At 39.3% G+C, this 27,836-nt stretch overlaps 1 protein-coding gene and 1 long non-coding RNA gene across 2 annotated transcripts in view; one reads left to right on the top strand and one right to left on the bottom strand.

Annotated features, from left to right (window-relative positions):
• Positions 1 to 5,504: 5,504 nt before the first annotated feature.
• LOC144382579 (uncharacterized) lies at positions 5,505 to 10,879 on the bottom strand. The gene is made up of 2 exons (XR_013449774.1): positions 10,736 to 10,879; positions 5,505 to 5,648 (listed from the first exon to the last, which is right to left on the bottom strand). It is a non-coding gene; the product is annotated as an uncharacterized LOC144382579 (long non-coding RNA).
• Positions 10,880 to 10,952: 73 nt separating this feature from the next.
• LOC118519395 (uncharacterized) overlaps positions 10,953 to 27,836 on the top strand; it is a 29,790-nt gene continuing 12,906 nt past the window's right edge. Inside the window, 4 exon segments of the mRNA XM_036066830.2 lie at positions 10,953 to 11,175; positions 13,304 to 13,362; positions 22,936 to 23,062; positions 23,354 to 23,449. Coding sequence (XP_035922723.2) covers positions 13,348 to 13,362; positions 22,936 to 23,062; positions 23,354 to 23,449 — 238 coding nt within the window. The 5' untranslated portion in view covers positions 10,953 to 11,175; positions 13,304 to 13,347.

The following is a 27,836-nucleotide window of genomic DNA, read 5'->3' as shown; positions in this document are numbered from 1 at the left end:
TCTTTGTGTTCACTTATTTCTTCTTCTTGAATGAGTCTATTGTTGAAACTTTCTATTGAAATTTTCAGTACAATCTTTATATTCTTCAGCTCCAAGAATTTCAATTGGGTTCTTTTTTGTGGTTTCTTTTTTTTTTTAAGATTTTTATTTATTTATTTGACAGAGATACAGCAAGGGAAGGAACAAGCAGGGGGAGTGGGAGAGGGAGAAGCAGGCCTCCTGCTGATCAGGGAGTCCGATGCGGGGCTCGATCCCAGGACCCTGGGATCATGACCTGAGCTGAAGGCAGATGCTTAACGACTGAGCCACCCAGGCGCCCCATTTTGTGGTTTCTATTACTTTGTGGAAGTTCTCATTTTGTTCACTTGTTGCTTCCCTGATCTCATTTGGCTGTCTCTCTGTGTTCTCTTGTACTTAACTGAGCTTTTTTAAGATGATTATTTTGAATTCTTTGTCAGGCAGTATATAGATTTCCATTTCTTTAGGGTTGGTTACTGGAGCTTATTTTGTTCCTATGGTGGTTGTATGTATAGCCTTGTGTTGGTGTCTGTACATTTGAAGAAGCAGTCACCTTTTCCAGTCCTTATAGACTTGCATTGTCAATGAAGCCCTATACAAGTCAGCCTGGCCAGGAACTCTGGGTGGGCTGGTTGGCTGAGTCTGGGAGTGAATGGGCCCAGTGCTGGGTCTGCACTGAAGTTGGATACTCACTTTGCTCTCTTTTTTGCTACAGGAGAATTTACGGGCTAAGGGAATCTCTTTTGGTGCTACACTGTGTGGGTTTGGGGAAGGGGTGATGAGGGTATAGTGAGACTGTTATTCTCACCCTTTTCCATATGTTTGTTTGTTTTTGTGCTCCACCAATGTACTTTAACCTCTCACCTAGATTCTGAAGCTTGTCTGAAGGTATTTTTATTCATGGGTGGTTGTTAAATTGGTGTTTCTGTGAAGGAACAAGGACTGAAACTTCATTTTTGCCATCTTGCTGACATCACTCCTGATTTCCCATTTACTTAGATCTTTAAAATCTTTCACTGAAATTTTCATTATACAAATCTTGTAGAAGTCTTGCAGTTTTCATTGTAGTCTTACACTCCTTCTGTTAAATTCATTTCTAAGAACTTTTTTATTTGTTTTTGGATTGCTCAGTGCTAATGTATGCAAATTCATTTGATATTAATATATTGGGATCATGTATCCTGTAAACTTGTTGCAGTCATTTATCAGTTCTGATGTTTTTTGTCAGTTTCCTAAGAATTTTCTACATATAAGATCACATCATCTGCAGATATAGTTTTCCACTTCATTTCCAATCTGGATGACTTTTATTCTATTTCATTGTCTAATTGCCCTTCTAGGACCTTCAGTATAGTATTAACTATAAGTGGTAAGAATGGTGTAAGGACAAATACAAACTAAAAATAAGAGGCTTAATATTCCTCTAAAAATAAAGGAAGAGACATCTCTCTTTGTATTTTCTTTTGTAAACTTGTAAATTCTTTTTCTGCCCCTTTGAGAATGAATATAAATCTTCTTAAATGTCTCTTGGCAGTTTTACAACCTAGAATGTCTTTCTCAAGGGCCTCAGAACCATCTCTTTGAAATGTAAACTTCAAGGGACCTAGCACTTAGGTTTCCCAGTTTCTGTGAGAGGGTAGAAGCCTAACTTTGGTGGTGGGTGCCTTGATCCAAGTTGCAAAATTACCTCCTGTCATAAAGATATGAGAAGCTTATTTTTTGTTTTTTTGTTTTACTTTTTGAAAAACCAATAAACTAACACAGCCAGTCATTCCAATTACCAGGTAAATTTAGGGCAAACAATGTGTGATAAATGATGCTCTCAAGTCCTCTTACTTGAGGGCTAGTTATTGTTTATCTTGACAACATGTATGTAATGGGTTGTATCTGCTTGGCTATAAAAAAGGGTGAGGGGTGCCTGAGTGGCTCAGTCGGTTAAGGGTCTGACTTTTTTTTTTTAAAGATTTTATTTATTTATTTGACAGAGAGAGACACAGCAAGAGAGGGAACACAAGTGAGGGAGAGGGAGAAGCAGGCTTCCCGCCGAGCAGAGAGCCCAATGTGGGGCTCAATCCCAGGACCCCGGGATCATGACCTGAGCCAAAGGCAGACGCTTAATGACTGAGCCACCCAGGCGCCCCACGTCTGACTCTTGATTTTGGCTCAGGTCATGATCTCAGGGTTGTGAGATCAAGCCCTGTGTCGGGCTTTGTGCTGAGTGTGGGGCCTGCTTAAGATTCTCTCTCTCCTTCTTCCTCTGCCCTTCCCCCCACTCACTCTCTTTCTCTCTCAAAAAAAGAGGGGGGGTACCAGAAAAAAAAAAAAAGGCAGCTCTTTCTGCCCATGGGTCCTGTCCGCATGCTATGATAAAAACACCTTTTTGCACCAAAGAAAAAAAAGGTGGGGGAGGTAAGATTTCTTTCTGTCTTTGGATTGTCTGTGATATGTATCATGTCATTCAATAATAAAGTTGTTTTCTTTGTCTTATGCCTGAGTGGATGTCTTCTAGGTTTGGAGAAGATTTTGTTTTTAATTATATTTCCTTAACAATTTTGGTGTTAAGGATGGGATGAGTCTGGCAATTCCTGACATGATCAGCTGAAGTTGTATGGTCATACACTAGTCAGATAAGAGACACTAAACTGTAAAATGTCCTCCTTCTAATGTTCTACTTTTTTGGAATACTAGCCAAACTAACCACCCTGTCCAAATTCAAGATTTTACTTTCACTTAATCACCATTAAGTATGATGTTAGCTTAGGTTTTTCATAAATGGCCTTTATTAAGCTCAGGAGGTTGAGGTAGTTCCATTCTATTTGCAGTTTGTTGTGTGTTGTATCATGAAAAGGTGCTGGATTTTGTTAAGAGTTTTGTTGAGTGCTTTCCTGTGTCTATATGTAATTGCATGAGATAACAATATGAGTTTATTCTATTAGTTTGATGTTTTACTGTAATAATCCTTCTTGAGAGTCTGTAACTGATGATTTGGCATCTCAAAATCATCATCAAGCTGATGGCTAAAGTTGTTTATATTCAAACCATCTCTCTGTTTCCACAGGGGCACAGAAATCATATTACAAACCCTCCAACCACAAACCCTAAATCTGTTTTGTTTCCTGCCCAGTGGGGCACATCCTCACCTAAGAACTTCCTACACTATAGAAATAAAGGCTCTCATCCATGATTTTCTCTCACTTCTGTCTCTTCACTGACCTTGGTGCTTCCCTGGGTGGCCCTGCATGGTGTGGTGTGTTCTTTCCTCTTGAAAATTGTATATAATAAAGTTTTCCTTCAAAGGCAGTTATCTTCATGTCTGTCATCTTATCAGACCTGCTTATAACAAATCCTGGGTATATCTTGAGATAACTGGTACAGTGACCAGGGTGGTTCAGTGACAGACAGGGATGGCATGTCTCTAGAATGCTTTCAGCTTATTAACCGATCCCATGGACAGCAAATCCTGCCTGGGAGCACACTGTTGGATGTTGGCACACTTGTGCTTTAGTGGCCACCACACTGTGCGGTGTCTGTTGGGTTGCTCTGGTTACCCAGTTCAGTTGTGTTAGAGCTCAAGAAGAGAGATCATCTGCCTAGCTTAGGGTGCTGTAGTCTGGGCAGAGCAGTCCCCGGTTGGTCCCTGTGTGTGACAGACACACCTAGTCTGGATGAGGTCTCCAGGGTGCTTAGGGTAAGTGGCCACCATACTGAGCAGAGGTCCTCTAAAGGGACTGGAACAGTTACCCTTCCACCCTCACCTGAAAGGCAGGCTTGATCTGTTGACCCTCCAGGCCAATGTGCCCAGGGGCTGCTCCATTATTCACCGTTATTTTCCTTGTATACAAAAGACGCACCAGCTTGCCTCATCAGGTAGTAGGAGACTGCCTGGCTAGGCATTCTTACACTGAAAGGACCTACTGAATATTGGTTTGGGGATGCCTGTCCCATGGAGACCACAGCTCCCCACAACTGTTATGTGGCTGCTGACTACTGCTATTGTGTGCCTTTGTGCTGTCAGTTTGACTCCAGACCCAGCAGATGTAAGACGGCCCGTCTCTGGAGACGAGCAGCTCAATGTTCGATGAAAAAGTTGAATGGAAAGGAATATCTAGTTCTGACTTTGCCCCAAGCCCTAAGGATGTGGCCTAATTAATAAAAAATTCTAAAATACTTTATCAGTGTGTATGGACTCTCTTAAGGGCTGCTGCTTATCAGCACACAAACAGTCTTCTACACAAAACATGTGAAAGCGAAAGCTGATCCCACTCTTGCTCTTGGACGTAAACCCCACGCCCTTTGAGGTCAAGTGGGACACTCTTGAAAGGAAGGCCACTACGGACCACCAGGAGTTTATCAGGGAAGCATCTAAAAGGGGGAAAAACATGATCAGGAACAGATGACAAAAACAAACAAAAGGAAGGAAGAAAGAAAGAATGAGTGAATTTATCCACCTAGAGATACAAATCATTCTAAAAGATTTTATTTAAGTGGGGAAAGGCTCTCATTATACTGCAGACAGGGCTAATCTCAGGTAGAAGCTCCTGCCTAAAGGCACCAGAGTGCTCCCTCCTCCTCCCCTTTTTCTTTCAGCAAACACATAATCTAAAAACCATGGCTTCAGGCAGCTAAAAGCAAAAACAGAAAAAAGTAAAAAGAAACAAAAGCCCTAGTTAGAGGGGAGAAAATAAAACACAACTAAATAAGTGGCACATATGATATTTTAATATAAATATATAGTAAATAAATTACATATGTGTATGTATAACTATTAAAACAGAGGTCCATGATTTGACCCAATTGAAAGTCCAAAATTTCTATACTAAAATGATTTATAAAATAAGAAGGGTGCTGATTTTCTTTTGAATATAGGTTCTAAATTAACTTTAGTATTTGCTAAAATGCACCAACTGACAAAACTTTGTGGACTTCATCAACACTGGGTCTCAAATTATTTGTTATACTTGGGGATGCTGCTAAATATAAGCATCGTATTTACTACGTATTTACTACGTATTTACTACTACTAATATCCTACAATATTAGGATATTAACCAAATTATAGAGGGGAAATAGGTATGTTTCACTTTCACTGTAGCCTTGCCTAAATTTTCCATAGTTGTTGTACCCATTGCCCTAAAATATCCCATATTAGCATATTAGGCATAGATGCCCATAAAATCTTTGGGATTTACAAATTGGCTTGATAAAATGGGAACCTATGGACCCCAGTTAAAATCGTTAATATATCCTAATGTAAGCTAAAACAGGGCATTAGAGGATTAAAACTTATTATATAAAACCTAATTAATAAAGGACTGATTATCCCCACTACTTTTTTGTGTGACACCCCAATTTTGCCTGTTCTTAAACCTGGAAAATATAAGGGGTGCCTCATGATGAATCATTACAACCTGAATCCTGTGGTCCCATCCATTAGGGCCCCTGTATCAGTCTACTCAAGCTGTCATGACAAAATAGCATAGGCTGGGTGGCTTAACCAACAGAAATTTATTATCTCACAGTTCTGGAGGCTGGAAAGTCCAAGATCAGGTCTGATAGGGTGCAGTCTCCAGTGAGGGCTCTCTTCTTGGCTGGCAGATAGCTGCCTTCTTGTTGTGTCCTTTCATGACTTTCTTGGGTGTTGGCATGTGGGGAGAAAAAGAAAAAGCTCACTGTCTGGTCTCTCTTCTTATAAGGTCACTAATCTTATTGGATCAGGACCCTACCCTTATGACCTCATTTAACTTTAATTACTTATTTCTTCAAATATAGCCACACAATGGATTAGGTTTTCAATATACATGTTTTATGGGACACAAATATTCAGTCCATAACAGCCCTCACACTTACTATCCAATATTGTTAAAATTACTGATTCTATCCAATCAGCACCTAGTAAATGGTTTGCTCTTGTAGACTTGGCCAGCATGTTCTATTCAGTGCCTGTTTTAATAGCTTCTCAGTTGCAGTTTGCCTTCAGTTCCCAAGGGACACAACACACCTTTTTCAGACCACTCACAGCATACTTCAGTGGTTCTGGCGTTGTGCTCAGTCTTTGCAGACAAGATATTAACTGCATCACCCTTTCTCCAGGCGGCTGACGTTGCAGCACAGGTCTGACGTGACCTTGATGACATCCTCCTTCAAGGAGATTCTTTTGACACACTCATTAAAGACATACAAATCCAGTATCTTTTAGTCTTTTGGGGGGTTCTAGTGATGACATAGTCCTCATCTATAAATTTTGCTTCCTCTCACTGCTGCTGCTTCTTACAAATCAACTCACTTCCAGTGGGGCTTTCTCCAGCCAAAAAACTCTAAAATCTGTCCATATTGAAATCAACCGCACTCTTGTGAATGCTCTCAGAAACTCCTTCACTAAAGAGACTTTGACAGCCTCATCTCATGCCTCCTAGAGTCTCTGGACCACTTATCATGGACATAAGGTAAGTTGCCCAAGAGCTTCTGATGGAAGAGACTGCACCTTTTAGCTTCATGCTATACACCATTAGAACAACAAATTACTGGCTATATCCTGGGGTATCTCAGAGATAAAGGCTCTCACAGACCCTAAGCCTATGGCCCTCCACACCCAGATGCCCATTATACTTGGGTCATGGAAACAAGACCTCACAAACTTCACTAGCTACCAATGCCTCTTTAATACAAGATGGAGCCAAACCTGGGATCTCTGGCATAATCCACCTGCAGTGGCATCCCCTGTCCTCAGTCCATTGCCAGATGCCATGGTGCTAGAGGAGGCCACCTCTCCTCAAGACCCCTGAGCTGCCTAGAGAGTCCCTTGGGATTAGCCAAACGAGCAATAGGAGTTTGTTGGCACTACCATTCATCATAAAAATGATATAACTCAGTGGGATATTGCTGTTTCCATCCCTTAGTCAGGAAGTCTTTGATAAAGGATGAGACCCCAAGGTCAAGAAAATTGGCCAAACTTCAGGTTGTCATTTTAGCACTGGATGCTTTTGCCAAAAAATGGTCCCATCTTCACATTTATTATGAACTACTGTGACATTGCTTAAGAGTTAACCCCATCAAAGTAAAGAACTCTGGGAATCTCCTGCCCCCAGATATTCAAAATATAAATATAAATTAAAAAATATAAATCAAAATCCTACATCTCAGGGTCCCTGAGAGGTGTAGTCTTAAGCACCTGACTCTTGGTTTGGGGTCAGGTCTTGATCTCAAGGGTGTGAGATGGAGCCCCACATTGCGCTCTACAGTCAGTGTGGAGTCTGCTTAAGACTCTCTCCCTCTCCTTCTGCCCCCCCAAAATAAATAAATAAACCTTAAAAAAAAATCATACGTCTCTACACATACTAACACTATGATACAAGGATTTGCCAGGACATTCCTCTTTCCCTTCAAAGTACAAGACATTACTAGTAGTAACCAAAGCACACATTTTATTTCTCAAAATACACAATTCTAGACTCCTGGAAAAGGCATTCAATAGAACTTCCATGTCACTGACATGTTCTGGATGGATGGTATACTGAGAGATGTAATTGTCTTCTCAAATAATTCCTCTTCAAATGCTGGTCCAGCAAATGGACCCCTAAATGGACTTCTAACTTACTCCTTGAGCAATTGGGATGGAAAACTAGTGGGGCATATAATTGAAGGCAACCCTGGGGCAATGGTGTTGTGAGTTGGAGTTGACTGAAATTGAATATATCAGCAGAGTAAGCATGTAAGGTAGGGTACAGGCAATTGGAGACCAAATGACAAGTCCGGCAATTTCTGATTCCCACTGTGTGGGTAGCTTTATTGGCTAAATCAGTTTAACCAGAATCCTTCATCCTCCATAGCTGATCACTCTGGATATCTGATCAGTTTTTCATCCTCTACCATCCTCCAGGTGATGTCTGATCACCTTGGCCTGTCTTTAGCAAGATTCTTGTTAGGTTGGTTTAGCCTAAGTCCTCCTTAACCCTGATGTTTCCTCTTGGTAATTTTCCATCCACTGACCCCCACTCTGCTCCTTGACTATAAATTCCTACTGCCCATGCTGTATTTAGAATTGAGCCTGGTTGTATACTGAGATCCCTCTTTCCCTAATGCAATAGTGCCAAATAAAATCTGTTTGTTTGCTTGTTTGTTTTTGGCTTTACTGTCCAGCTTTGTTTTTTCCTTGACAAAACAATAATTTAGCCATATTTCAGTCAGTCAGTGCTATTCTGTTCTAGATAATCCCGCTTCGGATGTCAATGGTTTTGGGTTGACATCCTTGGGTTCAGTGATTTGCTAGGAAGTTTTACAGGACTCAGCATATAGTCCTACTCATAGCTAAAATTTATTCCAACAAAATCATCAAGGGGAAAGGCTCTTGGGGCAATGTCCAGAGGAAACCAGGCATAAGCTTCCAAGGGTTCTCTCCCTGTGGAGTCAACTAGGATGTGTTTAATAACTCCAGCAATGAACTGTGATAGCACATGTGGAATGCTGTCTACCATGTAAGCTCATTAGAATCTCTGTGCTCATGGTTTTTATGGGGGGCTGGTTATGTAGGCACCTTCTGCCTGGCACATACTAAAATTCCAGATTCTCAGAAGTACGTGTTCAGCATAAACCATATTGTTTGCACAAAGAAATTTAGGCACAGTAAGCCACTCTTATCAGGTAGACTGGTAGGAACACTTCAGAAGTCCAAGCCCCCAAGCCTTTTCAAAATCCAAGTTCCCAGATACTAGCCACAGGCCAGCCTTACAAGCAGGCCTTCTAAGGACAGCTGTCTCCATCCACTTAAATGGTAACACGACTTCAATTTATTTCTAGTTTGCAAGTTTGCAATGCTTTCAATGATTCAACCCCTGTTTGTGATTAGTTATGAGTTCCAACTTGTGACAGACACACTAATGCAGTCATGAGATTATCAATCATTTCAATTTTTGCAGTGGTTGCTATTATGTTTTTATCTGCATATATTTGAATCCTAAAATGCCAAAATGCATGTGTAAATTGTGTGATGAATTTTCTGAAAAGTGGACATTTATTAAGCAAGGAAAAGTTCCCTTTGAAGCTTTTTGTCCCTTATGGAAAAATGGTAGTCAGGTATAAACCAGCATATACTAACAGCTAAACATAAGAGATGTATTATTTTCTCAACTAGTACTATAAAAAGTGACAAAATAAATTTACTATTATGAGGAATTCAGATTGATATAGTAATTTCAGCAGAAGTTCTGAGTACCCTGTATGCTTTATATCATCATCAGTCTCTCAGCTCAAATAGACTGTTTGAACGTACTGCTGACACAAGTGTTTTTCTGACTCTGAAGTTGCAATCAGAATTTCAGGTGCCAGGATGAAATCAACAACAAAAATAGTAGCTCCACTTATCATTACAGAGATTATCAATGATCTAAATGCCCCACCTTTTTTCAGCATAGCCATGGATTCAAGTCATTACAATGCAGAAAACAAATATTTTCCCTTTGCTTCTGTGCTGCTTTTGGTGAAAGTTAATACTAATACAAATTTTGGTGGATGTTTGCATAAAGTTGCAGACATGTTTACTCCAAGTTGAAACAAAGCATGAATGATTCTATGGAAGATGTTGGCTGTCCTGCTTATAATACCTGCTGTTCGAATAGCTTTTGATATTCTTTCTATACAGGTTGAAGTAATTGTCATGAAATTGTTTCCTTACTTCGAATTTATGCTGTTTGGGTTGAGAGACAAAAGGATTTATGTGACTTTTGTTGGCATTCAGTATTCTTCACATCTCTTGCATTCAGAAACCCACTGGTTCTCTTTAACAGACACAGTTGAGAGAGTTCTGTTTATATAAAGCACTGAAATCATATTTCAATTCTCAAGGAAAGGTCCCAATATTCTTGTTGACTATTTTTTCTTGTTGTCTTTTTAAATAATCCATTGAGTGAAGCTAATTTGCTTATTTCTTGTTCATAGTTTTCAGTATCTTTTTAGCAACAGGATTATGGAAATTGAAAGAAAAACAAAAAGTATTATTAAATATTCCAGTGTTCAATGGAACTTGAAAGCATCAAAGGAAGAATTCATGAAATCTTCATAAGTGCCAAGCTTGTTCTTAAAAGGGAAAAACATTACTTATAAATAGGAAAATAAATTGACTTGTGGATCATCATTATTGTACTTTCCATGACTGTCTTTTGATATGAGTTCCATCTCTTGTAGAATTTGATTTTTTTTACATAAATGTTACTAAATGCTTTTCCAGCATGGGAACAAGTGAATTATCATGTGTAAGGTCAAAGAGGAAGGGAAAAATTGGCAAAAAAAAAAATGTTCTCTTTTTGTCAGTAAACAACTTTTTTAAGTCACTAATCAAGAGATCCAACGTAATTTTGAAGAATGGGAAAGGCATGTTATGCCATAAAAGATATTATGTATTTCAACAAATCAAAATTTGAAGAGCAATTCCCAGCGTTAACTTCATGCCAGGATAACCACTCATAATGCTAAATTCATCAATGAATGTCCAGAAGGACAAAGAACGAAATGAGAGAGATACGACTACTATTTATGTTACAATGTAAACGGACCACAGACTGCCTCTGGAAGAAATTCTGCAAGTGCATTCAGCAAAACAACGAACTGCTAGGAGAGCCAATCCATCAGGGAAATATAATTAATGAAATAGGTATGTATTTAGATACTTAAAATTATTTCGGAATAACAACGAATACTGTAGTATCAGTATGTCTCCTGCTTTTACCTTATTTGCTAAATCGAGCAGTTCTGCCCAACGTCCCCCAAGTCTGAAAGCTGGTTTCCAGCGACGTGGCGCCAGGGATTTGGGAAAACAGCGTGCGCCGTGGAAGCGGACGCGGGAGTCGCTGCGGGCCTTCTGCGCATGTGCACTGCGCCCCTCCCGTCTAGTTCGCGTCGGCGGCTGAGGCCTCGCGAGAAGACGGTCCCGGATGCTCCGGAGGCTGACGGCCCGGCCGGGGAGCCCCGGGGGGTTGGGCGTGGGTGGCCCTTTAACTGGGGGCTCCGCGCGGGAGGGGCGGGTGACGGAGTCGGCCTTGGTGCCTGAGCTCGGGGTGAGTTCTGCTACGTCTTATGCATCGAATGCGAACCAGCACGTCCCAGCGCTTGTTACCGAGAGAAGTTTGGTGTTTTCATCTCCGACGTGAGGGGTCGGCCGAGGCCTCGGTAAGACCGGCGGAAACCGGCCTTGGGGCGCTCGTGGCCTGGCGCTTCTCTCTTGGGGAGGGGGAACCTTGTTCTTCTCCACTCACGGTCCCTCTTCGTCCTCCAAGCCACCTGTGGTCAGTGTCGCGTTCCCATGGCAACCGCGTACCGGGCTCAGGGAGGTGACAGAGACCCAGGTGGCGAACGAGCAGGGGGGAGATGCCCTGCCTCATCCTCTATCCCGCATCAAACCTGGGCTCGAGGCAGACCCAGCAGCTAGCCGCCGCTGCAGGAGTCCTGACCTTGTTCCTGGAGAACCTATGAGCCTGAAACCTGAGTGGAGCATCCAGATCCCGCTGACACCCTGCAGCCTTGCCTGTGTCCTCAGTAGCAGCGGTTTGCGTTTACAGAAGGTCCAGCTTGTGATTCAGGGTGACAGGAAGGTCCAAGAGCTTTAGATCTTGGATGGGGATTCTAACTGGCTATGCCCTTAGGATGTTCCTGGAACAAGGCAGCTCCTGTGAGGGAGGAAGAGGGATCCCAGGAGCAGGGACCACTCCTAGGACGCCAGTCAGTTGGCCCCAGACCTCAGTAGAGATAGGTGGAAAGGGCAAAGACTCTTGCTCAGCCAGAAGCAGTTTGGGTCCTCCCGCCAGAACCACGGTCATAGCCAGATTCTCGAAGACTGGGGTGATGGTGGACGTTGTGGGCCAGCTTTCAGGAGGACTGTCAGCTGTGGCTGGGAGGGGAGGGGAGGGCAAAAGGAACAGAAGGTACTGCTTGTTGGGGAGCTGTGAGGCATCATGTGGAAAGAAGGGCTTACCAGCCACAGAGAAGGAAACTACCTCCTTCGTCCCTTCATCTTTTCTCCACTCCCAGATTCTGAGCGGCTCGCTTACTACAGAACAACTGGCCCTATGCTAATGCCCCCCTGATAGAATCCGAGATGGTACTGCCGGAAGCGTCCTTAAGTCTTACCTATTTGTGCTCTGCTTAAAGATGGGAGTGGGATAGGGTGGGAAGGAAATGGGTCTTCTTTCACTTAACTTACCTGCTCCTAGTCACACATTTTGTTGTGGCAGAAACAAGAGCAGACATGGAATCTTTTGATGGCCCAGGCAGGTGTTTTCTGCTTTAACAACAGATAAGTCAGAACCCGTTTGTTGTTTTTATTTATTTTTAATTTATTTGACAGAGAGAGAGAGACAGCGAGAGAGGGAACACAAGCAGGGGGAGTGGGAGAGGGAGAAGCAGGCCTCCTGCTGAGCAGGGAGCCCGATGCGGGGCTCGATCCCAGGACCCTGGGATCATGACCTGAGCCGAAGGCAGATGTTCAACCGACTGAGCCACCCAGGCGCCCCTCGTTTTTTTTTTTTTTTTTTTTTTTGAAAGAGAGAGAATGAGAGAGAGAGTGCACATGAGAGGGGGGAGGGTCAGAGGGAGAAGCAGACCCCCTGCTGAGCAGGGAGCCTGATGCGGGGCTCGGTCCTGGGACTCCAGGATCATGACCTGAGCCGAAGGCAGTTGCTTAACCAACTGAGCCACCCAGGTGCCCCTGTTGTTTTTAATCAAAAGATATGTTTGAGATACCTGAAACTGAGTTAAAGCAAACTTTTTTTTTTTTTCCCTTTGAAAAAAGACCAGCCCTTTAAAACCCCATCCCTTTTTTCAGAACCTAGTGGGATTCTCTGGTTTATAATGAACATTACAACTTGATATATTTTTGCTCAGCATCAGTTTTAATGAAAGCGTTATGTTCCATTCCTTGGCTTTTCCTAATTTGTTTATTTAGTGTACTGTGTTGCTTACATTTTTCTGTTTTAAAGCATACATTGTTAGTAAATCAGGAGAAAACAAACATTTTTTAAAGATTTTATTTTTAAGTAATTTCTACATCCAACATGGGGCTCGAACCTACAACCCCGAGATCAAGAGTCGCTAGCCCCACCAGTTGAGCCAGCCAGATGCAAATGTTTTTACATTTAAAAACTAGTATGTCCGAGCAGTCCAGAATTGTGCATGGGCTGCTCCCTCCTGTCATCCTTTCTGTCCCTTCTCAAGGCATCTCCACTTCGGAGGTGTTTTGCCAGCAGCTACGTGGAGTTTTTCAGGCTGGCGGCATCTCTCATGTTGGTTCTTTCCTTCTCAGCTGTACCCTCACGGTTATCCACACTCTTCCAGGGCCAGCAGAAAATGATCACATCCCAGGTGAGTTGTTCATTTATTCACAGTTTTGCCTAACAGTGGTTATGTGAGGTTCATAAAATGTCTGTACCTTCATGTAAAATAGTAGAAATGAATACGTTAACATCAGGGAAAATGCAGAGCACAAGTCAACAAATTACAGTACATGGGCCAAATACAGCCTGCTGCTTATTTTTCTATGGCCCACAAACTAAGAACTTTTAGGTGGTTGAGAAACAAATCAAGAGTAGTATTTTGTGATGGGAAATTATATGGAATTCAGATTTCAGTGTCTATAAAGTTTTATTGGGACATAGCCATGCTCGTTCATTTGTGGTTGTGGCTGCTTTCATATCATAGGGGTTGAGTTGAGTGGTTGTGACAGAGACCGTGTGGTTTGGCAAGCCTAAGATATTTATTATGTGGCCATTTACTGAAAATGTTTACAGGTTGCTGACATCCGATGTAGTAGGGCAAAGATGCCTTGTAGATAAATGCACATCTTGTGATCTTACTGAGTTTTGAAACTGGAACATAAAAACCTTTTTTGATAAGCCTCATTTGGTGGCATTATGTACCTTCCAGTGATAGTCCTGCAATTACACATAAAGAAGTGGTAGGCATAGAATACTTCTCGTGAACCGTGCCAGCATTAGGACTCACAGTTGTTCAAAGAAGGAGCAGTGGGCAGACCACAGTGATTAGTGGTAGTCAGTAGGATGAGATAGGCTTTGTGACAGCCCTGGGGACTAGGCAGAATCTACATTTTTGCAGTCTGGTGAGGGATTCCACTCTTTCAATTGTGGTAAAATACATATAACGTGAAATTCGCATTTGAACCCTTTTAAAGTGTAGAATTCAGTTGCACTTAATACATTCACAATGTTGTACAACCATAACCACCCTCTCCTTCCAGAATAGTTTTGTCACACCAAAAGGAAACCCCATACCTTTAATGAGCAGTGCCATGACTTAATGAGCAAATTACTCCCCAGTCTCCCCAGCTCCTAGCAACCACTAACCTGCTTTCTGTTTATGGATTTGTCTATTCTGGATATCTCATATAAAATGGAATCATACAATATGTGGTCTTTAATGTGTGGCTTCTTTGACTTACCTTAATGTTTTGAAAACCCATCCATGTCATAGCATGTACCACTACTTCTTTTTATGACTGAATGATATTCCACTGATGTATAGTCCACCTTTTGTGTATCTATCAGTTGATGGGCATTTGGAGTGATTCCATGTTTGGCTGTTGAGAACAGTGCTGCTGTGAGCATTCATGTACAAGTTTTTGTTCGAAGACCTATTTCACTTCTTTCCTGGGAGTAAAATTGATGGGTCATCCTACGTTTAACTTACTATGAAACCACCAAACTATGTTCTACAGCAAGGTCCCTTGCAAGTCCATATGAATTTTAGGTTAGCCTTTCTATTTCTGCAAAGAAAAGGCTGTTGAGATTTTGGTGAGGATTGCATTGAATCTGTGCATCACTTTGGGGAATATTGACATTTTAACAATATTAGGTTTTATAATCTGTGAACGTGAGATGTTTTTCCACTTACTTAGGTCTTCTTTAATTTCTTTCAGCAATGTTTTGTAGTTTTTGGTGTGCAAATCTTACATATCCTTGCTCAAATTTATTCTTAAGTATTGTATTCTTTTATTTATTTTTATTTTTTTCAAGTCTGAGACCAGGAGAAGGCTGTTTTATTCTTTTTTTTTTTTTTTTTATTAACATGTAATGTATTATTTGTTTCAGGGGTACAGGTCTGTGATTCATCAGTCTTACACAATTCACAGCACTCACCATAGCACATACCCTCCCCAGTGTCTATCACCCAGCCACCCCATCCCTCCCACCCCACCCCCCACTCCAGCAACCCTGTTTGTTTCCTGAGCTTAAGAGTCTCTTATGGTTTGTCTCCCTCTCTGTTTTCATCTTGTTTCATTTTTCCCTCCCTTCTGCTATGATCCTGTCTTGTTTCTCAAATTCCTCATATCAGTGAGGTCATAAGATAATTGTCTTTCTCTGATTGACTTATTTCGCTTTGCATATACCCTCTAGTTCCATCCATGTTGTTGCAAATGGCAAGATTTCTTTGATGGCTGCATAATATTCATTGTATATATATACCACATCTTCTTTACCCATTCATCTGTTGATGGCCAATCTGGAAAACAGTATGGAGGTTCCTCAAAAAGTTGAAAATAGAGCTACCCTATGACCCAGCTATTGCACTACTGGGTATTTACCCCAAAGATACAAATGTAGGGATCCGAAGGGGCATATGCACCCCAGTGTTTATAGCAGCAATGTCCACAATAGCCAAACTATGGAAAGAGCCCACATGTATTGTATTCTTTTAGATGCTATTGTAAATGAAACTGTTTTCTTAATACAACTCTATAATTAATTTCTCTTTTAACTTAGTTGAAAGCAAGTTACTGAAAACCATTGACTTGTAAAAGGAGATGTTATCCATTCTCACTCACCAGTGAGTCATTCCTTCCTTTGATGTCCTGGAGGTTTTTGGGTCATGGGGGTATTGCATCTTAGTAAGATTTTCCGCTTTCTTTGTGAGTATATTTTTTTTGGTAAGGAACATATAACTAGACATTTTTAGCCTAATATGAAATGCTCTGTCCTTTATATTGAGAATTTGTTCTCATATTGTTGTGGTTACTGATATGTGGTTTTCACTCCTTCATCTTTTATTGTAATTTTATTCCCCACACTTTATGTTTTTAAAAAATTTATTGAGGTGAAATTCACATGCAAAATTAACTATTTTAAAGTGACCAACTCAATTCAGTGGCATTTAGTACATTCACAGTGTTATGTAACCACTACCTTAATTGAGTTTCAAAATATTCCCATCATTCTAAATAAAGCCCTTTACTCATTAAGGAGTTTCTCCCCATTCTCTTATTCACCCTATCCCTGGCAACCAGCAGCCTGTGTTCTGTCTCTATGGATTGATCTATTCTGTGTATTTCATACAAATGGAGTCATTCAGTATATGGCCATTTGTGTCTAGCTTCTTTCACTTAGCATGTTTTCAAGGTTCATCCATGTTGTAGTACATATCAGTACATTTTTACTTTTTTTTCTTTTTTATTGTGGTAAAATACAAATGACATAAAATTTACCATTTTAAACATTTCTTTTTTTTTTTAGATTTTATTTTTTTTTTGATAGAGAGAGACACAGTGAGAGAGGGAACACAAGCAGGGGGAGTGGGAGAGGGAGAAGCAGGCTTCCTGCAGAGCAGGGAGCCCGATGTGGGACTCGATCCCAGGACCCCGGGACCATGACCTGAGCCGAAGGCAAGACGCCTAACCGACTGAGCCACTCAGGCGCCCCTACCATCTTAAACATTTTTAAGTGTACGCTTCAGTGGTGTTAAAATACATTAACATTGTTGTGCATCTGTCACTGCATTCATCCCCATAGTCTTTCATCTTGTAAAACTGAAATTCTGTACCTATTAAACAATAACTCCCCACTGGAAAGTACCCTGATACTTCCTGTTTCTGTAATTTTGATTACCCTAACTACCTCATATAAGTGGAATCCTGTAGTATTTGTCCTTGTGTGACTGCCTTATTTCACTTAGCATAATGTTCTCAAGATTCATCCATGTTTTAGCGTACTGCAGACTCTTTTCCGTTTTTAAGGCTGAGTAATATCCCATTGTATGTATATATACATTTTGCTTATCCATTCATCTGTCCATGGACACGAGTTGCTCCATGTTTTAACTATTGTGAATAACAATGCTGCTGAGAAAATGAGTGTACAGACATCTTTTTGAGACCTTCTTTTGGATATTTACCTTGAAATAGAATTGCTGGGTCATATGGTAAATTCTGTTTTTAATTTTTTGAGGAATCTCCATACTGTTTTTCACAGTGGTTGTACCATTTTACATTCCTGCCAAAAGTGCATGGGAGTTCCATTTTCTTTACATCCACACCAACAGTTGTTTTCTGTGTTTTTGATAGTAGCAATCCTAATAGGTGTGAGGTGGTATCTTATTGTAGCTTTGATTTGTATTTCCCTAATGATTCATGATATTGAGCATCTTTTCTTGTGTTTATTGACCATTTGTATATCTTCTTTGGAGAAATATCTGTTCAAGTCCATTGCCCATTTTTGAATTGGGTTGTTTGGGGTTTTTATGTTACTGAATTTTAGGAGTTTATATATTCTGGATATTAATCCCTTATCAGCTATATGACTTATAGATATTTTCTCCTGTTCTGTGGATTGCCTTTTTACTCTGGATAGTAACTTTTGTTGTGAAAATATTTTCACTTTAATGAAAAATTTGTCAGTTTCTTCTTTTGTTACCCAGGCCTTTGGTGTCTTATCCAAGAAATCATTGCCAAATCCAATGTTGTGTAGCTTTTGTCCTATATTTTCTCCTAAGAGTTTTATAGTTTTAGGTCTAACATTTAGGTACTATATCTATTTTGAGTTGATTTTTGTATATGGTGTTAGGTAAGGGTCCAGCTTCATTCTTTTGCATGTGGCTATCCAGTTTCTCCAGTGCCATTTGATGAAAAGACTGTCATTTTCCCATTGAATGGTCTTATCAACCTTGTCAAAAATCATTTGACAGTATATGTGAGGGTTTATTTCTGGACTCTCTTTTCTATTCCATTGGTCTATATGTTTCTTTTTATGCTGGTACCATCCTTTTTTGATTACTGTGGCTTTGTATTAAGTTTTGAAATCAGGAAGTATGAGTCTTCTACTTTTGTTCTTTTTCAAGATTGTTGTGGATATTCAGGTTTCTTTAGATTCCGTATGAATTTTAGGATGAATTTTTTCATTTCTGCAAAACATATCATTGGGATTTTGCTAGGGATTTCATTGACTCTGTAGATTGCTTTGAGTAATATTGACATTTTAACAGTAGGTTTTCTAATCCACATACATGGGATGTGTTTCCATTTATTTATGTCTTCTTTATTTTTAAAGATTTTATTTATTTATTTGACAGAGACACAGTGAGAGAGGGAACACAAGCAGAAGGAGTGGGAGAGGGAAAAACAGGCTTCCCGCTGAGCAGGGAGCCTGATGCAGGGCTCGATCCCAGGACCCTGGGATCATGACCTGAGCCAAAGGCAAACGCTTAACGACTGAGCCACCCAGGCACCCCTATTTATGTCTTCTTTAATGTCTTTCAGCACTGTTTTGTAGTTTTCATTGTGCAAATCTTTTACATCTTTGGTTACATTAATTCCTAAGATTTCTTTTGATGCTTTTGTAAATGGAATTGCTTTTGTAATTTCCTTTTCAGATTGTTCATTGTTCCTGTATAGAAGTGCAACTGATTTTTGTGTGTTGACATATCTTGCTACTTTGCTGAATTCATTTAGTTGATCTAACAGCATTTTTTGTGGAGTCTTTAGGTTTTTCTACATATAAGAGTATATCATTTGCACAGGTGATTTTACTTTTTCCTTTTCAATTTGAATACCTTTTATTTTTTTCTTGTCTAATGCTGTGACTAGAACTTCCAGTACTGTGTTGAATAGAAGTGGAGAAAGCAAGCAGCCTTGCCTTGCTCCTGATCTTAGAAGAATAGCTTTCAACCTTTCACCATTGAGTATAATTTTTCCTGTATTTTTTACATACATGGCTTTTATTATGTGGGGTTAGTTCCCTTCTATTCCTATTTTGTTGAGTGTTGTTATCATGAAAGATTGTTGGATTTTGTCAGATGCTTTTTCTGCATCAATTGAGATGGTCATTTTGTTTTTTCCTTCATTGTGTTGATGTGGTATATTATACTGATCGATTTTTATATGTTGAACCATCCTTGGATTCCAAGAATAGATCTACTTGGTCATGGTATATAATCCATTTTATTTTATTTTTTAATTGAAGTATAATTAACATACAATTTATATTAGTTTAAGGTGTACAACATAGTGATTCAGCAATTCTATACATTAGTCAATGCTTACCACAATAAGTGTAGTCACCACCTGTTGTCATACATGATTACAATATTATTGACTTTATTTACTGCTCTGTACTTTTTTTTTATTTAAGATTTTATTTATTTATTTGACAGAGAGAGACACAGCGAGAGAGGGAACACAAGCAGGGGGAGTGGGAGAGGGAGAAGCAGGTTTCCTGCCAAGCAGGGAGCCCCACGCAGGGCTCGATCCCAGGACTCCACCATCATGACCTGAGCCGAAGGCAGCCGCTTAATGACTATGCCACCCAGGTGCCCCTGCTCTGTGCTTTTCATTTCCATAATTTATTTATTTTTTAACTGGAAGTTTGTAACTCTTAATCCTTTTTCTCAGCAATCTCCTACCCACCTCCCCTCTGGCACCACCAGTTTGTTCTCTGTATTTATGGGTCTATTTTTTTTTTTTAATTTGTTTTTCAGGTTCCACATGTAAGTGAATCATATGGTATTTGTTTTTTTTCTGTCTGACTTATTTCACTTAGCATAATACCTTTTAGGTCCACCCATTTTGTCACGAATGACAAGATCTCATTCTTTTTTATGGCTGAATAATACTCTATTGTGTCTATATACCAAATCTTTCTTCATTCATCTATCAGTGGACATTTGGGTTGCTTCTATATCTTTGCTATTGTAAGTAAAGCTGCAGTAAACATAGAGGTGCATATATCTTTACAAATTAGTTTTTTTTTTCCTTTGGATAAATGCCCAAAGAAAGTGGAATTACTGGATCTTAAGATATTTCTATTTTAATATTTTGAGGAACCTCCATACTGTTTTCCACAGTGGCTGCACCAATTCCACTCCCACCCAAAATGCACAAGGGTCTCTTTTTCTCCACATCCTCACCAACACTTGTTATTTCTTTTTGATAGTAGGGACTCTGACTGGTGTGAGGTGGTACTCATTGTGGTTTTGATTTGCATTTCCCTGATGATGAGTGATGTTGAGCATCTTTTCATGTGTCTGTTGGCCATCCGTATGTCTTCTTTAATCAGTGTTTTTTTGTTTTGTTTTGTTTGGTGTTGAGTTGTTTATGCCCTTTATATATTTTGGATATTAATCCCTTATTGGGTATATCATTTGCAGATATTTTTTTTTTCCATTTACTGGGTTGCTTTTTGTTTCATTGATTGGTTCCTTTGTGCAAAATCTTTTCATTTTGGTGTAGTTGCAATAGTTTATTTTTGCTTTGTTTCCCTTGCCTGAGAAGACATATCTAGAAAAACGTTTCTATGGCCAATGTCAAAGAAATTACTGGCTATGTTTTCTAATGGTTTTATGGTTTCAGGTCTCAAATTTAGACCTTTAATCTCTTTTAAGTTTATTTTTGTGTATGGTGTAAGAAAGTGGCGCAGTTTCGTTATTTTGCATGTAGCTGTCTAGATTTCCCAGCATCATTTGTTGAAGAGACTGTCTTTTTCTCAGTCTTTGTTCTTGCTTCCTTTGTCGTAGATTAATTGACCAAATAGGTATGGATTTATTTCTGGGGTCTCTGTTCTGTTCCATTGATCTTTGTGTCTTGTTTTGCGCCAGTACCATATATTTTGATTACTATAGCTTTGTAGTATATTACAATCCTTTTACTATGCTGCTGAATTCTGTTTGATAATATCTTGTTGAGGATTTTTTACATCAATGTTCATAAAGGATATTGGTCTCTAGGTTTCTTTTCTCTTTAAAACAATTTATTTAAACAAATAAAGAAGAATTCACCCATTTCCCCCATTCCACCCCCCCACCTCTGGCAATCACCAATTTGTTTTCTGTATGAACGTATTTTTTTTTAAGATTCCACATATTGGAGAGATCACAGGGTACTTGTCTTTCTCTTTCCGGCTTATTTCACTTAGCATAATGCCACAGAGTCCATCCATGTTGTTGTAAATGGCAAGGTTTCATTCTTTTTTATGGTTGAATAATATTCCATTGTATATATATATACCACAATTTCTTTATGCACTCATCTATGGATGGACTTATTAGGTTGTTTCCATATCTTAGATATTGTAAATAATGCTGCAGTAAACATGGGGGTGTATATAATCTTTTGAGTTAATGTTTTTATTTTCTTTGGATAAATACCCAGAAGTGGACTTGCTGGATCATATGATAGTTCTAGTTTTAGTTTTTTGAAGACCCTCCATCCTGTTTTCCATAGCACCAGTTTAGATTCCCTCCAACAGTGCACAAGGGTTCCTTTTCTTTACATCCTCGCCAACACCTGTTGTTACTTCTTGTGTTTTTGATAGCCATTCTAACAGGTATAAGGTAATATGATTGTGGTCTTGATTTGCATCTCCCTAATAATTAATGATTTTGAGAATCTTTTTAATGAACCTATTAGCCATCTGTGTGTCTTCTTTGAATAATGACTATTCAGATCTTTTGCCCATTTTTTAATCAGATTCTTTTTTTTTTATACAAATGAGTTGTATGAGTTCTTTATATATTTTGGATATCAGTCCCTTATTAGATATATTACTTGGAAATATTTTCTCCTATTTAGTAGGTTGCCTTTCCATTTTGTTGATGATTTTCTTTGGTGCAAAAATTTTTAGTTATGATGTAGTCCCACTTATTTATTCTTTCTTTTGTTGCTTTTGCTTGTGGTGTCAAATCTAAAATCATTGCCTAGACCTATGTCAAGGAGCTTACCACCTATGTTTTTTCTAGGAGTTTTATGGTTTCATATTTTCCTGTTTCTTTGTATGCCTTGTGATTTTTTGATTGAACACTGGGCATTTGAATCTATTTGAATTTGAATAATGTGGTAACTCTGAAAATCAGATTCTCCCCATTCTGCAATGTTTGCTGTATTTTCTTATTGTTTTTGTTTATTTTTATTTATTTTTTGATTGTTGTAGGCTTTCTCTGTGCCAAGGACCAGCCTGATGTGTAAACTTAATGTCTTCTTAGGTGTATTCTGAGCCTTTCCTTGGGTATGCACAGTTACTTTCTTATTCTCGTAGTATATGCAGTTGTTTTTGAATGTCTTGGTCTTCAATGTCTAGTTCTTGAAGGGGGAAAAGCAAAGAATGAAGGAGGAGAAAATGAAAAGGGAAAAACACAAACTGAAGGGGACTTGCAACAACTGGGGGAAATGCATCAACAGTGGCTGTGTGCCTCTTTGCATCTGTGTGATCAGAGACACCGGTCTGCAGTCAGAGCATGGGAACTTGCACAGAATCCCTTTATGATTCCTGTCTGTGTTGCACGTGTTCGTGGTGTGGATTCTTTAAGTCCTATGGTAGCTATGTCTTCGTATGTTTCCTTATGAGAATAACTTCTTTGAGACCAGGAAGAGTATTTTATTCAACTTGGAATTCTCAGAAACTAGGGCAGTTCCAGGTACATGTGAGCACTCAGATTTTTTGTATTAAATAACAAAATAATTCACCAATGGTATTTCTGTTATTATTATTTTTTTTTACTCACAAAGTATAACACAAAATAAGCTATATAGTAGAGGTCCATAGTAACATTTTCTGGCCAGTTTTCAACAGTAAAAAATGGTAAGAATTAGTCTTTGAACTTCTTTTTTTCAAATCACCTGATTCTGATCACTTCAGACTGAGCAGAAATGTGCTTTTCTAGGGATCCTTGTCATTCAGGGATGTGACTGTGGGCTTCACCCAGGAGGAGTGGCATCACCTGGACCCTGCTCAGAGAACCCTGTACAGGGATGTGATGCTGGAGAACTACAGTCACCTTGTCTCAGTGGGTAGGTAGTGTTTGTTTCTCACGGAAACCCCCGCTATGTGTGTCTTTTTTTATTTACAGAAACTTGCAGAGTTTTTGTAGAATATAATAATATTTAGCTTTGGAATTTGGAGGTCAAGGTTGACTTATCTCTTTTGGTTATCAGAAGGAATTTGTTTTCTTCTCCCTCATAACAGGGATTAAGTTAATTTTTTTTTTTTAATTGTATAGTCTTTGAGTTATTATGTCCTCCACTTTCAGAGGCCCTGAAGCTCATCCAGTTTGTCCCAAATCACACACCTCTCATTCACAGGGTGTTCCATTCCTAAACCAGAAGTGATCCTCAAGTTGGAGCAAGGAGAGGAGCCGTGGATATTAGAGGAAGAGATCCCAAGCCAGAGTGACCCAGGTGAGTTAGTACGTATGAGCCAGATGGAGTTTAGGAGGAAATTAGATCACAAAGGGTTAGTTCAGAGCTTTAAGGCCATTGAAATGTCTTCAGGAATCACCTTTTAGAGGCTCTGGACCTTTGGAAGTAGCATGTTGACATGACTCAAATATTCAGTCACTGAATCATCCAGTATCTCCCAGTGTCACTTTTATACACAAATGTTATCTTTTTTTCCCCCTTAGGAATAAATTATATAGTGTTAAGTACACAGATCTTAAGTGTACACACATGTACTATATATGTGTGTATGTATTCTTACTGTACATATGTGTATATAGAATATTTATATATATAGTATCTGGCTACTTTGGTTCAGTATTATGTCCATGAGAAACATCCATGTTGTGTATATCATTAGTTTATTGCTTTATATTGCTGTGTAGCATTCCATTGTGACTATCCCAGAGTTTATCTCTTTATTATATTGTTAAAACATAGTTAGGATACATATTTGAAACATATTGTTTTGAAACATACTTGTTTTGAGTTTTGAGGTATTTGAAAAACATTTATAGATATTCTTGTGTGTGTCTTTTTGAGGAGGACATAAACTCTTACTTCTGTTAGATGTATGACCAGAAATGGACTTGCTGGGTAGAGTAATCACATATTTAGCTTTAGCAATATTTTTTAGTTTAAACAGTTTTCCAGAGAGGTTGTACGGAATTGTATTGCCACTGGCAGTGTATGAGAGCTTTAAGTGCAGTTTGTTATTGTGAGCACTTGGTATCGTCCACCTAACTTAGCCATTTTAGTCATTGTGTTGTGCTATCTCATTAGGTTTTCATTCCCATTTCTCTGATGACTGATGATGTTGAGCATCTTTTCATATGTTTGTTGGCTATTTGGATCTTCTTTAGCAAAGTTAACTGTTCAGGTCTTTTGCCTGTATTGTTTTATTGGATCATTAGTCTTTTTCTATTGAATTATAGAAGTTTTAAAATAGATTCCAAATATGAATCTTTGGCAGATGTATGTATTGAAAATACCATTTCTCAATTATGTCTTGTCTTACCATTCTCTTGAGGACTTCTGATGACAGTTAAAAAGACTGTCCTTTCTCCTGCTGAATTGTGGTTTTATCTTTGTTATTTATCAGGTGACCATATATTTGTGGTTTTGTTTCTGGGCTTTCTGTTTTGTTCCATTGGGTGATTTATCCATCTTCTTGACAATACCATTGTCTTTTATCCTTATAATTTAATTGTAAGTCATGACATCTGGCAGTGTTAGCCTTCTAGCTTTGCTATTTTCTTCAAGGTTGCCTGGCTATAGCATGAATACAGAATGTTGCCAAGAACATTTTAATCTACACAATATATTAAAATAATTTCTATGTTTCCAGATATTATGGGCAATGCTATGATACTATGAGCTTTTGCATTTTCATATAAATTTTAGAATCAGCTTGTCAGTTTTCACAAATGCGCGTGCACGTGCACACACACACACCCCCATATGCCTATACCTACTGTTTTAGGGCTTTTATTGGGATTACATTGATCATTTTGGAGAGAATTGACATCTAATGCTAGTGTATAGAAAAACAGTTGGTATTTGCACACTGGCCGTGTATCCTGCAACTTTGCTAAGTTTACTTATTCTGGTAGTTGTTTTATAGATTTCTTAAAAATTTTTAGGTCAATAATTGTGTTCTCTATGAATAAAGACAAGTTTACTTCTCCTTCCTAATGTTTATACCTTTTTTCTTTTCTTTGCCTATTGTACTGGCTAAGAATGACAGTAACATGTTGTACAGAAGTGGTGAAGGTGAACATCTTTGTCTTATTCTTGCCTTCAGAGAGAAACTATTGAGTATTTTAGAATTAATTTTGATTTTAACTGAAGGATTTCTATAAATATGCCTTATCATTTTGAGGAAGTTCTCTTCTATTCCTAATTTCCTAAGAGGATTTTTGTTTTTAAAGATTTATTTATTTATTTTAGAGAGACAGAACGAGCATGTGCATGGTGGGGAGAGGGAGAGAGAGAGTGTGTTAGAGGGAGAGAGAGAGTGTGTTAAGCAGACTCTGTGCTGAGCAGGGAGCCCGATGTGGCTCGATCTTAGAACCCTGAGCCAACCTGAGCCAAAACCAAGAGTCAGATGCTTAACTGACTGTGCTACCTGGGTGCCCCCACCCTTTTTTGATTCATGAATGAGTATTGGATTTTGTCAAATACTTTTTCTGCATGTATTGAGATAATCATGCTTTTTCATATTTATTCTGTTAATATGGTGAGTAATCTTGATTAATTTTCCAACGTTAAGCCAACCTGTTATGTCTGAAATACATCCTCCATCATAATGTATTTTGCTCTTGTAATCACTGAATTTGGCTTTTCTGTGTGTGTGTGTGTTCATGAGAACCATTATCCTTAATTGTCCTTTATTGTAATGTTTTCAGGTTTGGGGTTGAAGATTGTACTACTTTCGTAAGATGAGTTGAGCAGTGTTTTATAGTTTGCTATTCTATGGATGATATTATGTGAGATTATGTTATTTAATGTTTGATAGATTTCGCTTATGAAGCTTTTTTGGGTCTGAAGTTATCTTTTTTTTTTTTTTTAAGATTTTATTTATTTATTTGACAGAGAGACACAGCGAGAGAGGGAACACAAGCAGGGGGAGTGAGAGAGGGAGAAGCAGGCTTCCCGCCAAGCAGGGAGCCCAATGCGGGGCTTGATCCCAGGACCTGGAATCATGACCTGAGCCGAAGGCAGACGCTTAACGACTGAGCCACCCAGGCGCCCCTGAAGTTACCTCTTGGTGGAGATTTTAAATTTCAGACTGTTAAATTTTTAGTATTTTACCATAAATACAACACATGAGGTTCCTGGAACAGAGCAGATGAATTAGTATTTGCTTAAAGCTAAGTAACAACTTTGTGGTTCCAGTGTACCTCAGTTTCTTACTCTTGAAGCAATGAGACAGAAACCAGGTGTTCTACACATACATACAAAGTTGGTATTTTGGGTGAAAAATACTGTTAAAATGAATGTGGGTGTTTCTATAGAAGAGAGAGGTAGCTGTCCCCCTACCCTTTTAAAAGGAGAGAGGAAAACCTTTCCTCCCTTGGGAAGGATCCTGAGTTCACACTCTAACCCTTTGGACTATGAGTACATTTCTTCAGGGGAGAAAGAAGACCATTGTCTCCAGCCTTATACCCAGGATGTCACCAGGGCCCCCAGTTCCAGTGCCCCCACTGAAATGTGAGTCTCTCTGGAGTCTGTCTCTATCTAATTAGTCATAAATTACTTTCCAAGACTCATTCTTTTACTTTAAGCTCCAAGTTTTATTGAGATTTGCTCGAGAAGTCCTAGCTGTGCAGAAACAAAATTTATTTTCCCTACAGCCCCACACAACCACTCATTTTATTTCTGACTTCTGGCCAGTTTTTCCGTATGTGTGCCATTCCTCCATAATTTTGGTTTAGTCTTTAACCATCAAGGTCTGTCTTAGAAAGCTAGGTGCTCTTCAGGTATTTCCATTCACTTTTTTTTTTACCTGGCCCAAGGCATCAAACCAGGGGCTGCAGTTCATATTAGTATTTTGCCCAGACTTTGCCTTGGCCTGCAAGAAAGAAGTCCGTGGCACATTCTGTTATCCATAGAGCTCTGGCCAGCCAGTTGAAGCTGACTTGAATGCCTTCCAGGCTGAGGCCGGGTCATGAAGCATTTCAGCTCAAGACAGGAACAGATTCTGTACCTCTTTCTAGCAGAATAACCACACTATAGGCAGTAAACCTGCTCCCAGAGGGCATGTCTGAGGTCTGTGCACCACCAGGTATTTCCTCAAATACTTGAATGTTTCTGATAACCACCCCTGGGTGCAGATCACACTTAGATTGCAAGTTAATGCCTTATTTTCACACATGCACACACGCAAGCACAGTCCCAGAGGGTACACCTGGAAATAACGATTTTGCAGTTGTTAGGACCCCAGCATGACTTCTCACTGTCTGGTAAGCTTTAGACTCCCCATCCCCAATACCGGTCCAAATATTTGATTTTGTCCTCTTTTCAGAGGGACTTCCTGAAGGCAGTCCCCCTTGTTCATGACACCATTTCACTTGCCCCCCCTTCTCTGGTGTGCATGACACCTGGAGGTGTTCCACAGGGAAAATGTAGGAGCTGCCATTGATCAGAGCATCAAGCAGGGATGTTGAGAAGTGAGTTGCTTCTAAAATCATTTTTTTTCTAGTTATCCTTCAGTTCTTGAGTTCTAATTTAATACAGAGAATTTCAGTTTCTTGAAATAAATTCAGTTGCTTGAAATTTGTCGATACTGTCTGTTTTCATAAATGTTCCATGCTCACTTGACAAGAAGGTATAGTCTGTAATTGTT

Source organism: Halichoerus grypus, chromosome 7 (assembly GCF_964656455.1).
Source record: "Halichoerus grypus chromosome 7, mHalGry1.hap1.1, whole genome shotgun sequence".
In the NCBI taxonomy this organism is placed as follows: domain Eukaryota; kingdom Metazoa; phylum Chordata; class Mammalia; order Carnivora; family Phocidae; genus Halichoerus; species Halichoerus grypus.
This window is presented reverse-complemented; position numbering and strand designations above follow the sequence as displayed.